Genomic DNA, 14,510 nt, shown 5'->3' with positions numbered 1-14,510 from the left:
GCCTGGAGGATGCTGTCATCTCCACTTTGAAACCCAAGGAGGTTGTCCTGAGACAAGTGGGCTCTCCAGGTCCAGTCATTCTCCATATCCTGACCACAGTGCTTAGAGCTTTGGTATTGAGCAGGGGCCCTGGGCATTGCTGCCAGGAGTTGAGTTGCTGCTGTGATGGGCTCTCCTCCTTTGGTCCCTTAAAATGACCTGTTTTTATGTACCTGTGTGACTTGAAGTGTACTATTGGGTGGGATGTGGCCACAAACTGCACTATTCCCTTGGGTACACAGACCCAAGGCTTTGCAGGGGTCCTCTAACTACGGCCCGCGGGCCACATGCAGCCCGCCAAAAACATTTATCCAGCCCGCCGGGTGTTTTTGCCACCTCTGTGTGCATAGGAATTTGTTCATAGTTTTTTTTTAAACTATAGTTCGGCCCTCCAATGGTCTGAGGGACAGTGAACTGGCCCCCTGTTTAAAAAGTTTGAGGACCCCTGTTTCCCCCCTCATGCTGGTATCCCCTGATGCCACAAGGGAGGAGGTCTCTAAAGAGACTTGGGGTCTCTCCTCAAGGACCAGGTCCTCACCACCCCCAGAGGCCTCAGCTCTCCCACCCCCACACCTGCCATTCTGCTTTGTGCTCCCCCTTCTGGCAGGATCCTATTCTTACTTCCAGGGAGGTGGGCAAAATCCAGTGATCCCAAATGGGCCTGGGCACAGAGAAAGGAGTTGGTGTGCTGCCTTCCATGGCAGCATCAGCATGGAATGGCCATTAGATGATAAGTATATGCTTGTCCTTGGTGGTAGCAGGCTGTGTCCTATGGACATTTCAGCAGGGCATTAGAAATAGAACTTACCCTCAAAGCAGGCCAAACTAAAGATAGAAAAGAAAATGGAAGAGAACCAATGTTTCCCCTTCTCCAGAAGCAGGTATTTGGAGCTTTTGGGGAAAAGTGTGCCTCCCACATGGGAACAGGCCAGCCTGCTCATTACCTCTTGCTTGGCATGAAATAGATTGCTTTCTTGCCCTTTGATTCTCTGAATAGAGGACAGCTGCCCTCCTCTGTATCCTTCTGCCTTGACTTCCAGATGGCCTGTGGTATGGCATACAGTCAGGAACAAAAGGCCTCAGGGTCAGATACATTGCACTAGGCTTACCTGCTGCCCAGAAACTCTGACTTCCTTCAGCTGCTGAGGGATACTATCAGCAAGATGTTGGGTCTGGAAGTGGTGAGATTGGGGGCCATGCTTGAATTGAGTCGCCAGATCCTATTGCTTCAACAATGCTCAGCCCCAGCTAGCTTGTGCCAGACTCTATGTAGAGACTCACACAGCTAGTAGGACATAGGTAAAAGAAAAGGAAAGTACTGCTGGAGAAGTAGCATAGAATGACATCCTAGAGGGTTTTAAATGCCAAATTGAGAAACTTGGACATTAGGCTTGGCCAGGCGACAAAACTCTTTTATTTAATAAAAGAAATGTATGCTCTCATGTTAAGTGTTCTCAACACACACACACACACACACACACACACACACACACACACACACACAACACAAGGAAACTCTGGGAGGTGTTGGATATATCTATTACCTTGATTGTAATAAAGGTATTACAGGTATTTGCATATTTCTAAATTCATCAAATCTTATACAAAAAAAAACAAGTGTAGTTTTAGTGTATAAATTATAACTCAATAAAGCTGTTTTTAAAAAGAAATGTAGGCTTATATTTTTAAAAATAATGCAAATGCTACAGAAAAGTATAAAATGAAAACTAAAATTATCCTCCATCTACACTATCCAAAGTCACTTATCATTAAACAGTTCTTGTGCAACTTGCAAGAAATGTCTCCCATGGAATTTTTTTTAAGTCTTTATTTGCTATGTACTGTATGTACTACAGTCACCCTGATGTAACACAGCGACTGTATTGCACCATGTCTGGGTTACACAAGTTCTGAAAGCAAAAAGTGCCCCACAAGTACCACCTGACCTGCTTGAAAGGCAACTGAAAAAGAAATCACCAAGCTCTATTTAAAAACGAAGAAAACCGAAATTCCCTTTCTGCCCTTGACAAATATTCATCAGTGTAATATTTCTCATTTGCACATGCTGGTGGACCCTGCTCCGCTGGCATGGACGAAAAAAAGCAAATGTCTTACAAAGCTGAAGCAACTCCTCACTAACTATATTATCTGCTTTAGCCTTTCAGCCAAGAAATAATCAGTGAATAAGAGGGGGCCTTTTTTGTCAGGGATATTCACAAATTACTAAATTTCAGATAATACAGCTGTACTAAAAAAATTGTAATAGTGACAAGAAAAAATCATGGCATAAATGTAATAGAAGGAAATGAGAAAATAGAATTTGGTCATGTAAATATGCTCCAAGTGGAAATAACTGAGATGAAATAGCTAAACCAAGAGGTCCACGCTGGGATAACATGAGACAGTCCAGCTTGTTTAATACTTGGCTTGGAGGAGGGGGCGTATTTAACCGTTCTGAACATGGAATAAATCACAGGCAGCATTACAGAGTGTTAAGAAAACACACATAAGAAAGTTCTTGAAAATGTTTAGAGATAAAATCAGCTGATAGAGCATATTTAAGGTCTATCAAGCATTCTTGGGAGGGGAGCCTAATAGATGCCAGTAATTTGGTAAATTAACAAAATATATAGGGCAGGTAGAAATTGCCAGGATCACATATTTCTTGTCTATATATCTAGATATATAGAGATAGATAGATTTATTGATATACAAACGTTTGCTTTTTCTTTTATCTCCCTGCTAAATTTCAACTTTCTCTTTGAGTAGCTATATATAACATTATATGTGTGTGAACTTAAACATTTCTTTCACATACCCTAAGCTTCATCAAAACTGAATTGCTGCTTGTCCATTAATAGTCTGCAGTACCTAAGGTCTGTGCCTTTATTTTTGCTGTTTCCTTCATTATGAATGTCCTTTTCTTTAATCCATTCCAATTGCACCCCCCTAGTGGGATAACTAAATATTACTCTCCTATCAAAGCCAACCCCAAAGCTAGCTTAAAAGTCACCTCTTTTACCTGAATCTTCCCAATTTCCACTCTCACTCCTTTCCACCCACCCCAACTCCTCTCCACCCACCCCATCACATTCACAAGCTCTCTCTCTTCTAACACCATCATAGGACTTAATCAGTATCTCTTTTTTAACTTTATTGCTGAAAGTATGCCAGATGTACCCTTTTTTCCCCATTCACCCTCTCCATCCCGCACCCACCCCTCCCAGGCCTTCACCACACTATTGTCTGTGTCCATGAGATATGCATATATGCATATAAGTTCCCCAATAATCTCTCCTTACCCCCACCCCCACCCCCACCCCCACCTTCCCTCTGAGATTCCTCAGTCTGTTCCACACATCTATGTCTCTGGATTGTTTTGTTCATCAGTTTATTTTTTTTATTACATTCCACATATGAATGAGATCACGTGACGCTTACCTTTCTCTGACTGGCTTATTTTACTTAACATAATACTCTCCAGGTCCCTCCATGCTGTCTCAAAGGGTAAGAGATCCTTCTTTGTTACAGCTGCATAGTATTCCATGGTATAAATGTACCACAGCATTTTATCCTCTCATCTATTGATGGGCACTTGGGTTGTTTCCAGATCTTAGCTATTGTAAATTGTGCTGCTATGAACACAGGGGTGCATATATTCTTTCTGATTGGTGTTTCAGGCTTCTTAGGATAAATTCCTAGAAGTGGGATCACTGGGTCAAATGGGAGTTCCATTTTTAAGTTTTTGAAGGCACTCAATACTGTTTTCATAGTGGCTACCAGGGCTGCATTCCCACCAGTGTACTAGTATTCCCTTTTCTGCATATCCTTTCCAGCCCTTGTCATTGGTTGATTTGTTGATGGTAGCCATTCTGACAGGTGTGAGGTGATAACTCATTGTTGTTTTAATTTGCATCTCTGATGATTAGTGACTGAGTGTTTTTTCATATGTCTCTTGGCCTTCTGTATATCCACTTTGGAGAAGTGTCTATTTAGGTCCTTTGCCCATGTTTTAATTGGATTGTTTGTCTTCCTTTTGTTAAGTTGTATAAGTTCCTTATATATATTGGAAATTAACCCCTTATTAGATGTATCATTGGCAAATACGTTCTCCCATGTGGTGAGCTCCTTTTTCAAATTGTTAATGTTTTCTTTTGCTGTGCAGAAGATTCTTATTTTGATGTAATCCCATTTGTTTATTTTCTTCTTAGTTTCCCTTGCCCTAGGAGAGGTATTGGCAAACATATTTGCCATGAGAGATGTCTGAGATTTTGCTGCCTTTGATTTCTTATATGACATTTGCTACTAGGAGGTTTCTGCATGATGAAAAAAGTACATGTTTTGCCTGCACTATGGGCCAGTAAACTCTTTGATAAAAAGCTCATAATAGTCCTAGCCAGTTTTGCTCAGTGGATAGAGTATCGGCCTGCGGACTCAAGGGTCCCGGGTTCGATTTCAGCCAAGGGCACATGCCTGGGTTGCGGACTTGATCCCCAGTAGGGGGCATGCAGGTGGCAGCCGATCAATGATTCTCTCTCATCATTGACATTTCTCTCTCTTCCTCTTCCTTCCTCTCTGAAATCAATAAAGAAATATATATATTTAAAAAATTCTTTTAAAAGGAAAGCTCAGAGTGGATTCATCTTTGTATTCCTCACCAGCAAACATATCCCAAACACACACACACACACACACACCACCACCACCACCACCACCAACAACAACAACAACAACAACAACAACAACAGAAACCTTAGCACAGTGCCTTTAACTGCTTCAATGCTCATATTTATAGAGCAGTTGTATTGTTTATGGTGGATTTATATACAAAAAGTTGAAGTAAATTTTGTTTGAATGCAATAGATAAGTTAACATATGAAAATCAGTAGCAATAATTTTTACCATCATGATTTTTATCATCAGCTACAACTTAGCAAATGCCTATTGTTAGGTATTAACTATTTCTAATATGCACAGCAATTGAGCAATGACCTATTATTATCCTCTATACTCTATTTCCTATATGAGGGAAAGTGAGTCTCAGAGAATTGAAGTAACTTGGCCAAGATCACACAACTAAAGTTGTATGAGTTCTTTATATATTTTGAAAATTGACCCCTTATCAGTTGTGTCATTGGCAAATATGTTCTTCCATGAGCTCCATTTTCATTTTGTTGATGTTTTCTTTTGATGTGCAAAAGATTTTTATTTTGATGTAGTCCCATTTGTTTACTATGGGGCTAGGAATTAAAAAGAGCAGAGCTAGGAATAGAAACTAGGCCTGCCTTACTTCAAAGTCCGTGCTCTTTTCATTAGCACATTTTTCCTGAAGCACTTTCACAACTATTACCTTATTTGAACGACCCAGCAATAATGTGAAGTTGGCAGGGCTGGGTATGCTCTCTCATCAACACCCCATTTATTGTTGCATCTCCCATTGGTATACTCCAACCTTCCTCTCCAGTCCCACTGAGGGTCTACCACAACCCCCTTTAGCAATCTACAATCCTATAAAGACAATACCACCCCCAATGCCTGATTAAGACCTTTAGAGGTGAGCTTAAGCATTAAAAGATAGTCTCCTATTCTGTCATTTTAAAAATGCTAACCCATAAATTTAAATTGTATCTTTCACTGACCAAAATGTACATATGCTGAGTTTTTAAAGCTTCTTTCTAAATTTTCTAATGCCATCTTTCCTTCTCCCCCTTCTTCCCTTCCCTCCCTACAATCTACTTTCCCCCTCTTTCTTCCTGTTCTTCTCCCTTTCCCTTTCCCCCTCTCTCTTCTACCATGCTGACGCTATCAGCTTGGACTTAGTCTGCTTTCTGGGTGAACCAACATGGGAAAATCCCAGGAAGTAGGGGTCCACGAAGTAGAGGAGAAGCCCAGATCCCTATAAACCAGTGGTTCTCAACCTTGGCTGCACATTAGAATCACCTGGGAATCTTTTTAAAATCCTGATCTGGGCCTCATCCTCCAGAAATTCTGTTTCTTTGTTACTAATGTTGTGGCCTCACCCCAGAGTTTAGAACTCTGTGAGGTAGTATTTCAATAGGAATGAATTTTCCCAAAGTGACAGCTAATCAAGGGGAAAGGTCACCTTAGTATGCATATGCCAAGAAATAAAATAAGATGTTTTGTTGAATTGTACAGTTGAAAACTGTATGGTTTTGTTAACCAGTATCACTCAGTAAATTCAATAAAATAAAACAAAATAAGAAGATGGTAAATGTTGTAAAGGGAGATAAAAGGGTGACAAATTTTGACTCCTTCACAGTTGTACTGGTATAGATACTGTTTCTATTCCATTACCTGGTGCTCTGGATCTGTCATATGAGTAAGGGAAACTTTTGGAAAGTTTTTCAACTTCTAAAGTAATTTGAATCATGCTGCCCCATTACTATATGGTGTTGATGACAATGAAAAATTTCGATCTGTGCTAAGCACATTATGGGTTAAACTTAAGAAAGGGCTGCAACACAACCATCCGAATTATCCTTAAAATTTTTCAAAAAGGCCCTGGCCCATAGCTCAGTTGGTCAGAGCATCATCATCATATGCCAAGGTTTGGGGTTTGATCTCCAGTCAGGGTACAGGCAATTACACCTCATTTCTTGAGTTCAATAAAAAAAATATTTCAGAGCCAGGAACTCAAATTACAAGAGAAAATTTATTTAGAAAGTTATAGAGGTAGTAGAAGTGAGCCAGTTGGGCTGCATAAGTTCAGGAAACAAGTTACAGAAGCAAAATAAGGGCCCTTTAGCAATCCTGAGAAAAAAAGAACAAAGTAGGAGGGATCTCAATACCAGATATCAAGCTATATTACAAAGTCACTGTTCTCAAAACTGCCTGGTACTGGCACAAGAACGGGCTAATAGACCAATGGAATAGGATAGAGAACCGAAAAGTTGACCCAAATCACTATGCTCAATTAATATATGACAAAGGAGGCAAGCATACAATGGAGTCAATACAGTCTCTTCAATAAATGGTGTTGGGAAAATTGGACAGATACATGCAAAAAAAAAATGAAACTAGACCACCAACTTAGACCATAAACAAAAATAAACTCAAAATGGATAAAGGATTTAAAAACAAGAAGGAAAACCATAAAAATATTGGAGGAATCCATAGGCAGCAAAATGTCAGACATATGCTGAAGCAATATCTTCACCAATACAGCTCCTAGGGCAATGGAAACTAAAGAGAAAATAAACAAATGGGACTATATAAAAATAAAAAGCTTCTGCACAACGAAAGAAACCATCAAAAACAACAAGAAAGCCCACTGCATGGGAGAACATATTTGGCAATGCTATTTCAGATAAGGGTTTAATCTCCAACATTTACAGGGAACTCATACAACTTATCAAAAGGAAGAGCAACAATCCAATTTTTAAAAATGGGCTAGGGACCTAAATAGATACCTTTGTAAAGAGGACATACAGAAGGCCAAGAGACATATGAAAACATGCTCAAAGTCACTAATCATCTGAGAGATGCAAATCAAAACAACAATGAGGTACATCTCACACCTGTCAGAATGGCTATCATCAACAAATGAACAAAGGACAAGTGCTGGTAAGGATGTGGAGAAAAAGGAACCCTCATACACTGCTGGTGGGAATGCAGACTGGTGCAGCCACTATGGAAGACAGTATGGAGTTTCCTCAAAAAAACTAAAAATGGAACTCCCGTTTGACCCAGTGATCCTACTTCTAGGGATATACCCCAAGAAAACAGAAACGCCAATCAGAAAGGATATATGCATCCCTATGTTCATAGCAGCACAATTTACAATAGCTGAGATTTGGAAACAGCCTAAGTGCCCATCAGCAGATGAATGGATTAGAAAACTGTGGTACATCTACACGATGGAATACCATGTTGCTGTAAAAAAGAAGGAATTCCTACCATTTGCAACGGCATGGATGGAACTGGAGAGCATTATGCTAAGTGAAATAAGCCAGTCAATGAAAGAAAAATACCACATGATCTCACTCATTTATGGATAATTAAGACCATTATAAACTGATGAACAAAAATAGGTACAGAGGCAGAGCAACATCGAACAGACTGTCAAACTACAGCCGGAAGGCTGGGCAGGATTGAGGTGGGGGTAAGAGATCAACCGAAGGACTTGTATGCATGCATCTAAGCATAACCAATGGACACAAGACACTGGGGGGTGTGGGAGGCCAGGGGAAGGTCAAGGGGAGAGGAAAAAGGAGACATATGTAATACTCTTTGTAATACTTTAAGCAATAAAACAAAATTTTAAAAAAAGAAAAAACAAGAAAAAGGTGGTGCATCTACACAGTGGAATACTACACTGCTGTAAAGAGGAAGGAACAGCATGGATAGACCTGGAGAGCATTATGCTAAGCAAAATAAGTCAGTCAGAGAAAGATAAATATCACATGGTCTCACTCATTTGTGGAATATAATGAACAACATAAACTGATGAACAAAAACAGATCCAGAGACAGAGAAGCATCGACCAGACCACAAACCTGAGATAGAAGGCAGGGGAGGGTTGGGGGAAGGGGGAGAGATCAACCACAGGACTTGGATGAATGCATATAAGCATAACCAATGGACACAGACAACAGGGGGGTGAGGGCAGTAGCGGGAGGGCTGGGGGCAATGGGGGATAAGGACATGTATGTAATACCTTAATCAATAAAGAAAAAAAACAAAATAAGGGCCCTTGGAGCTTAGGAGAGAGAAGGGCAAAGTTAATGCCCCTGGGGTGGGGGTGGGGGGGCGGAGATGGAAGGGCGAGGTTGTGCTCCTGAGAGAGAGTCCCAGCACCATTGTTTCTACTTAACATATTGCTCCTTTGAAAAAATAAAGAATTTCAAATCTTAAAAAAAAGAAAGTGCTGCAAGTCTAACATAATCATAAGAATAACATGTTGAGCAAAACACACACTAGGATGGGACTAACCCTAAGGGTAGTTGGGCATTGTGCCAGGGACCTGTGAGACTAACTTGTACTGTTGGCTTTTTTCCTGGTTGGGAAGAGGGAAGAGCAGGAGCTTGAAGATGCAGCCCAGCCAGCTCTGGGGAGGAAGACCCAGGCAGAGAACAAAATGTTTCACATTGTACATTTGCTGAAAAAAATAAAATTATTATTCTTTCTGGAGTGTACAATGTAGAATTTAATCTTATTTAACCTTTCATTTCCCTTTCCCATAAGCTAACAATCAACATGTGTAACTTATTAACACAACTGAGCATAATTGTTCAGTCTTTTTATATCTGTTAATTGAAGATATTTGTCTTCTCTTTTCCCCTAAAAATGTATTAGCCCAGTTAACAAAACGTCATTTACTTGAATGTTTTTTTTATATCCATTCTAAAGGATCCATAAATGTCATTGTGTTATGAGTGTAAGAAGGATTAAAGTATAGGAGAAACATGATGACAAATTGGATGTGATTACTGTCCTATTCTTACTTGACTAATTCAGGATATCAAAACAACATTAGGCATTTTGACAAAAAGTCAGTGTAGCTCTTTATTTCCACTCAGAAGAGACTAATCCTCTATGTTTGGGCATTTTTTTAACTTGTACTTATAAACATTGAATTTGATCTTTGCTCTTTTGCAGGGGGTTTACCCATCTGATAAATATATCTGTGGGCGAGTCACTGTTCAGTGCTTTAGTCCTGGACTTTTTAAAGATCTACCTTGGCTGCTCCACAATCCCTTTGTTAATTATTCTATCTTCCTGCTTAAGTGCCTCCAGTTCTGATTCTAGAGTATTATTTGGTAAATTAAATCATCCATAACACAGAGAGGAAGGGGGGGGGGGCGGGAGGCGGCGGGAAGTCCTGAGTGGTGAAAAGTCAATGCGGTAAAATCTATGCCTTGTAGATTTCTTAATATGAAAGCCTCTGCTCAGCCCCTACACAATTCTAACAAGTTCACCTATCCAGTTTCCCAATTCACAGGTAAATGAAAAATAACTTAAACTTAAGTTACTATGGTGACAGCTTATTATTATTACTAACATTTACTCAGTACTATTAGCTGCTAGAAACTGTACTAAATCTTTTCCATGCATTATTTCACTAAATCTGCAACAACTCTGTAAAGTACAATTAGTAGCTCCATTTTACAATTTCATAAAATGAGTTTTAGACTTAAGTTTTAGGACTAAGAAATTTGCCAAATTTGTCTATACTTACTACAGACAGGCATAAGTAACAGTGAGATAACCTGATAACAAAAGAATAAATAAAATACAAAAGAAAAATAAATTGCAAGAAGTTGGAAAGCATAGTAATTTGGAGGTATTGAATTTGGAGACAGGCCCACTTGATACCTCTCAGTAGCTTTCAGAAGGCAACCCAGTATTACAACACAGTAAAGGAACTGGTGTGTATAAGTATAACCCCAAACCATTAAATTATGTTCAAAATCTCCTAGTTAAGAATGGAGAAAGAAATGTAATACTCACTATAAATAATTCTCTTATTTTTAAAAAAATTGGTAAGGTAAATATCAACCTGTGTTCTGGATTCTTAAAGGGAAGGCTTTAATTATCTGAAGAATTCACATAAACAGAGCACATTATTTTCTGATGATGCATTTTTATTTGTGGTATTTTTCTAAAGAATAAAACATTAAAAGGGAAGAAGAGGATATAACTTGATTTGCAAAATATTTCCATTTCTTTTTCAAAGCCTCTTCATTCAGCTTCAGCTAGTCCATTTGTCAATTTGCTGTGGTTTGGGCATATTCCATCACCAGGGTTTATCCTACTATATTGACTAATGTGGACTTGACCACTTTAAAAGGAGACCTGGGAGCATGACTGAATTGATCTGTGGTTTAAAGTGGCCAAAGAAAATCCTCAATCCCACTCCTTACTAGGATTATAATAGTTGCCCCAGAGCCTTACCCAAAATGGCTACATGTCCATGCCTAGGGTTTAACTGTGATTTGTCATGAGAAGGTGAGATCTTGAACAAGGTCATTTCTCAAGTGACCTGTCCTTAGTGGGTACCTGAATATGGCCTAGAGCACCTGAGAGGCTATAGGAAAGATGAGAACCCTGGGCCAAGACAATTTAAAAGGAGCCAGGGATCCAGCAATCAGCTACAAGTATCCTTCAACAAAGTTGGCCTTGTCCACAATCTTACCCTATTATATTTTGCCTAGATCTGTCCATAGCAAAGTTTCCAAGAAAAAATTGCAAGGAGGGACCCTAGGGACTAAATAGGTGGCAGGGAAAGAGGCTGAGGGGCTTCAAGCTTCTCTCTGAGTAAGAATTAAACAAACAGCCCAGTGTGGATAGAGTGAGGGGAGGTTATATGAGACAGACATAAAAAATTAAAGTCCCAAACCACAGTGGTCATTCAGAAATGTTTGCAACTTTTCATAAGGCAGCGGTATTACTCCAAATTTCCTAGCCAAATATTTATTAATGCAGCTGAGGATTGAGTACATGAGGTTGTCTCACATCGACCCAGCATCCTACTTTCCTTGCAGCTCTAAACTGTGAGGTACTGTCAAAAAAACTCTTCCACACTCAAAATAGCTATGTTACAGAGGAGAGTTGGAACGTGTTCTGGGAGTGGGTGTGTTTGTTTGAGTTCAGTGTGTGCAGAAAAGGCAAGCCTCCAAAGCAATTCACACACTTCCCTCCTCAGCGATGGGTACACAGACAGCAGAGCTCCTGGACTGTCTCTGAACGGTAACGTACATTTATAAAGATTATTTTCTTAACTATTTTGAGCCATTTTATAAATAATATGCATGTGTCTACTAACATATATATATATATTCAACTATTACTTGTTTTCTCCTTTGGCTGATCTTGTGGGGTTGCTTATGAGGTTTGATTTCTGAGTATCAGAAAGGGATCCCCCATACCTCCTACCCCAGCCACCCAAAAATATCTCTTGGGTTGGCCCACCACAGATGAGTTCAAATCCCCACATTGCTCAAATGAGTTAGTCATTGAAAGTAGCTGTTAAAATTCAAGTGTCACATTGGGATATTAAGTAGACATTATAAATTAAAGACTATGTAAAACAGAAAAGAATATGGAGAAATTGATTCTAATATAATGTTAAGTTTCAAAGGAAGAATGCAAAATGACATACATAGTCTGGTTTAGACGCTGTTTATAAAATATCATGGGGTCAGAGCCAGCATATATAAACCTAGTTCATGAATATGAGCCTGTAGTAAAAGAAACCCAGCACTGTTAGGCAAGTTTTGTTCTGATTTATTTTAATAAGTGCTTTCCACAGTTTCTGATCCTCAGATCCTACTTTCTTTACAGTGTATCATCAGATACCTCTCTTTGCTGATCCCTGGAGGCTCCCAGTGACCTCCTGTTAATCGATCTTGGTGGGGCCCAAAACCCTACCTCCTGGAAAACTTAAGGAGGCTGACATCTGCCTGCGGGGAGCTTTTAGAAAAACCTCACAAAAGCCCACCCAATCTCTCTTGGCAGCAAACTGCAAAACCAAGCCCATTTCCTCAAAAGATGGTGGAGGACTTAGCAGCCTCCTATATTGCTCTGAAATTGGAGAATGAAATTCTCCAGGCCCAAGTGCAGAAGCTGATGGAAGAAAATGCTGCCCTGCAGGCCCAGATCCCAGAGCTCCACAAGCCCCAAGCAGCCAAGGAGGATGAATCAGTCCAGAAGCCCTCAGAGGCCCAGGAGCCCCCAAAACCCTCAGAGCCCCTGGAAACCCCAGCAGCCTGGGATCATACAAATCCCCCAGAGTTTGAAGAGCCCCAGAAGCCCAGAGAGCCCCAGTCACTTCCAATTGTCCATGGACTCTCAGCAGCCTGTGTGTCCCAACAGCCTCCAGAGGCTAAGGGGCTGGAGAAGTTCCCAATGGCCCTGGAGGTCCACAAGCCCTTTGAAGTCAAGGAGGCCCAAGAGCCCCCTCATACCAAGGATGCCCTAAAAGCCCAGGAGGCCCAGAATTTAGAGCTCCAGGATCTTCCAAATGCCCAAGATCCCCAGGAGACACCAGAATGCCAGGAGACCTCAACACTCCTGGAGCCCCTGGAGCTTCAGGCTTCCAAGGAGCTTCTTCAGTCTTGCATGTCTCAGGCCCCCCTGGATCTTTCAGATGCCCAGGAGTTCCTAGAGCTCTCAGCACCTCAGGAGTCCCTGGAGGGCGTAATAGCTGCTGAGACATCAGCCACTTCAGAGTTTCCACAGTCCCCTAGTGGGTTGGAGGCTGAAGCTTTCCCCTTAGAATACCCTTTAGCCTTCAATGGGAATTCCCAGAAGTTTCCTGAATTCCTGGTTCAATGGAATAGTTACATGAGAGTCAGAGGGCACCTGTATCCCACTGAAGCAGCCTTAGTGAGCTTTGTTGGTAACTGCTTCTCAAGTGAGGCTGGAAAGTGGTTCCAGCCCTTAGTATATATCCAAAGACCCCTGCTGGAGCAATTTGAAAGTTTCATACAAGTGCTCCAGGATACTCTTAACAATCCAGAAAACATGGAAGATGCCAACCACCGCATCCGTCGGCTTTGCCAAGGGGAGGACCCTGTCCACCAGTATGTGACCCACTTCCAACTCATTGCTCAAAAGCTAAACTGGGGTGAAAGTACTCTCTGCATCCAATTTCAAGAAAGCCTTGCTAGTTCTATTCGAGAGGAACTGTCTTCCGCAAGCTCAGCCACTAACCTATCTGATCTGATCACCCAGTGCATCAGCCTTGAAGAGAAGCTAAATGTTAAGCCTGATCCAAATCCACAAGGTACAATTCCCTCTGAGGAGAGAGCTGGGCCTGAGAGTCAACCAGGTGAAAACCGGCCTGTGCAGGCTGCCAGCAATCGCCCACGCCTCTGTGAAGCTGAACGGGCTCGACGCCGTGAAGGCCACTTGTGCCTCTACTGTGCTCATCCTGGTCATTTTGCCAGAGATTGTCCTGTCAAGCCTCATCGTGCCCAGCAGGCGGGAAACATCCAGGCCCGGCGGTAAGGGGGAACCCGGGCGGGCCAATCTACAAATATGCATCCCCCTCACTTCCAATATCCATGTCCCGAACCCTATGGCTTACTGTTGAAATTCGACTTGGAAGACGACAGTTCTTTGAGCAAGCAATGGTGGACTCAGGCTCCTACAGAAACAGCATTGACCATTCCGTGGTTCTTCGAGAGAAGCTGCCCATCCGCAATAACATCTTCCCTCTGATGCTTGAAACAGTAGATGGCCGTCCACTGATTAATGGACCCATAACTAAGGAAACACCACCTGTCGAAGTTAAAATTGGAAACCATGTTGAAGAGCTACAGTTTGATATTATTCATGCACCACGATACCCTCTGATTCTTGGAATCCACTGGCTTGAAACACATGACCCAAACATAGAGTGGAGTACCCGCACTGTGTCCTTTCCATCTCGTTATTGTCACTACAATTGCTTCAGGCACAGATGGAATAGAAGACATTGTGATGAAATCATTGCTGGGTAGATTCTG

General features: G+C 41.2%; 1 protein-coding gene across 1 annotated transcript; it reads left to right on the top strand.

The window, feature by feature from the left end:
• Positions 1–11,684: 11,684 nt before the first annotated feature.
• On the top strand, positions 11,685–14,031 carry RTL3 (retrotransposon Gag like 3). The gene is made up of 2 exons (XM_036305375.1): positions 11,685–11,748; positions 12,343–14,031. The coding sequence occupies exon 2, from the start codon at positions 12,550–12,552 to the stop codon at positions 14,008–14,010; it is 1,461 nt and encodes a 486-aa protein (XP_036161268.1). The 5' UTR covers positions 11,685–11,748; positions 12,343–12,549; the 3' UTR covers positions 14,011–14,031.
• The last annotated feature ends 479 nt before the right edge of the window (positions 14,032–14,510 follow it).

The sequence above is a fragment of the Myotis myotis genome, unplaced genomic scaffold, assembly GCF_014108235.1.
Source record: "Myotis myotis isolate mMyoMyo1 unplaced genomic scaffold, mMyoMyo1.p scaffold_m19_p_4, whole genome shotgun sequence".
Classification (NCBI taxonomy): domain Eukaryota; kingdom Metazoa; phylum Chordata; class Mammalia; order Chiroptera; family Vespertilionidae; genus Myotis; species Myotis myotis.
Note: the sequence above shows the minus strand (reverse complement) of the source record. Positions and strands in the feature narration are given on the sequence as shown.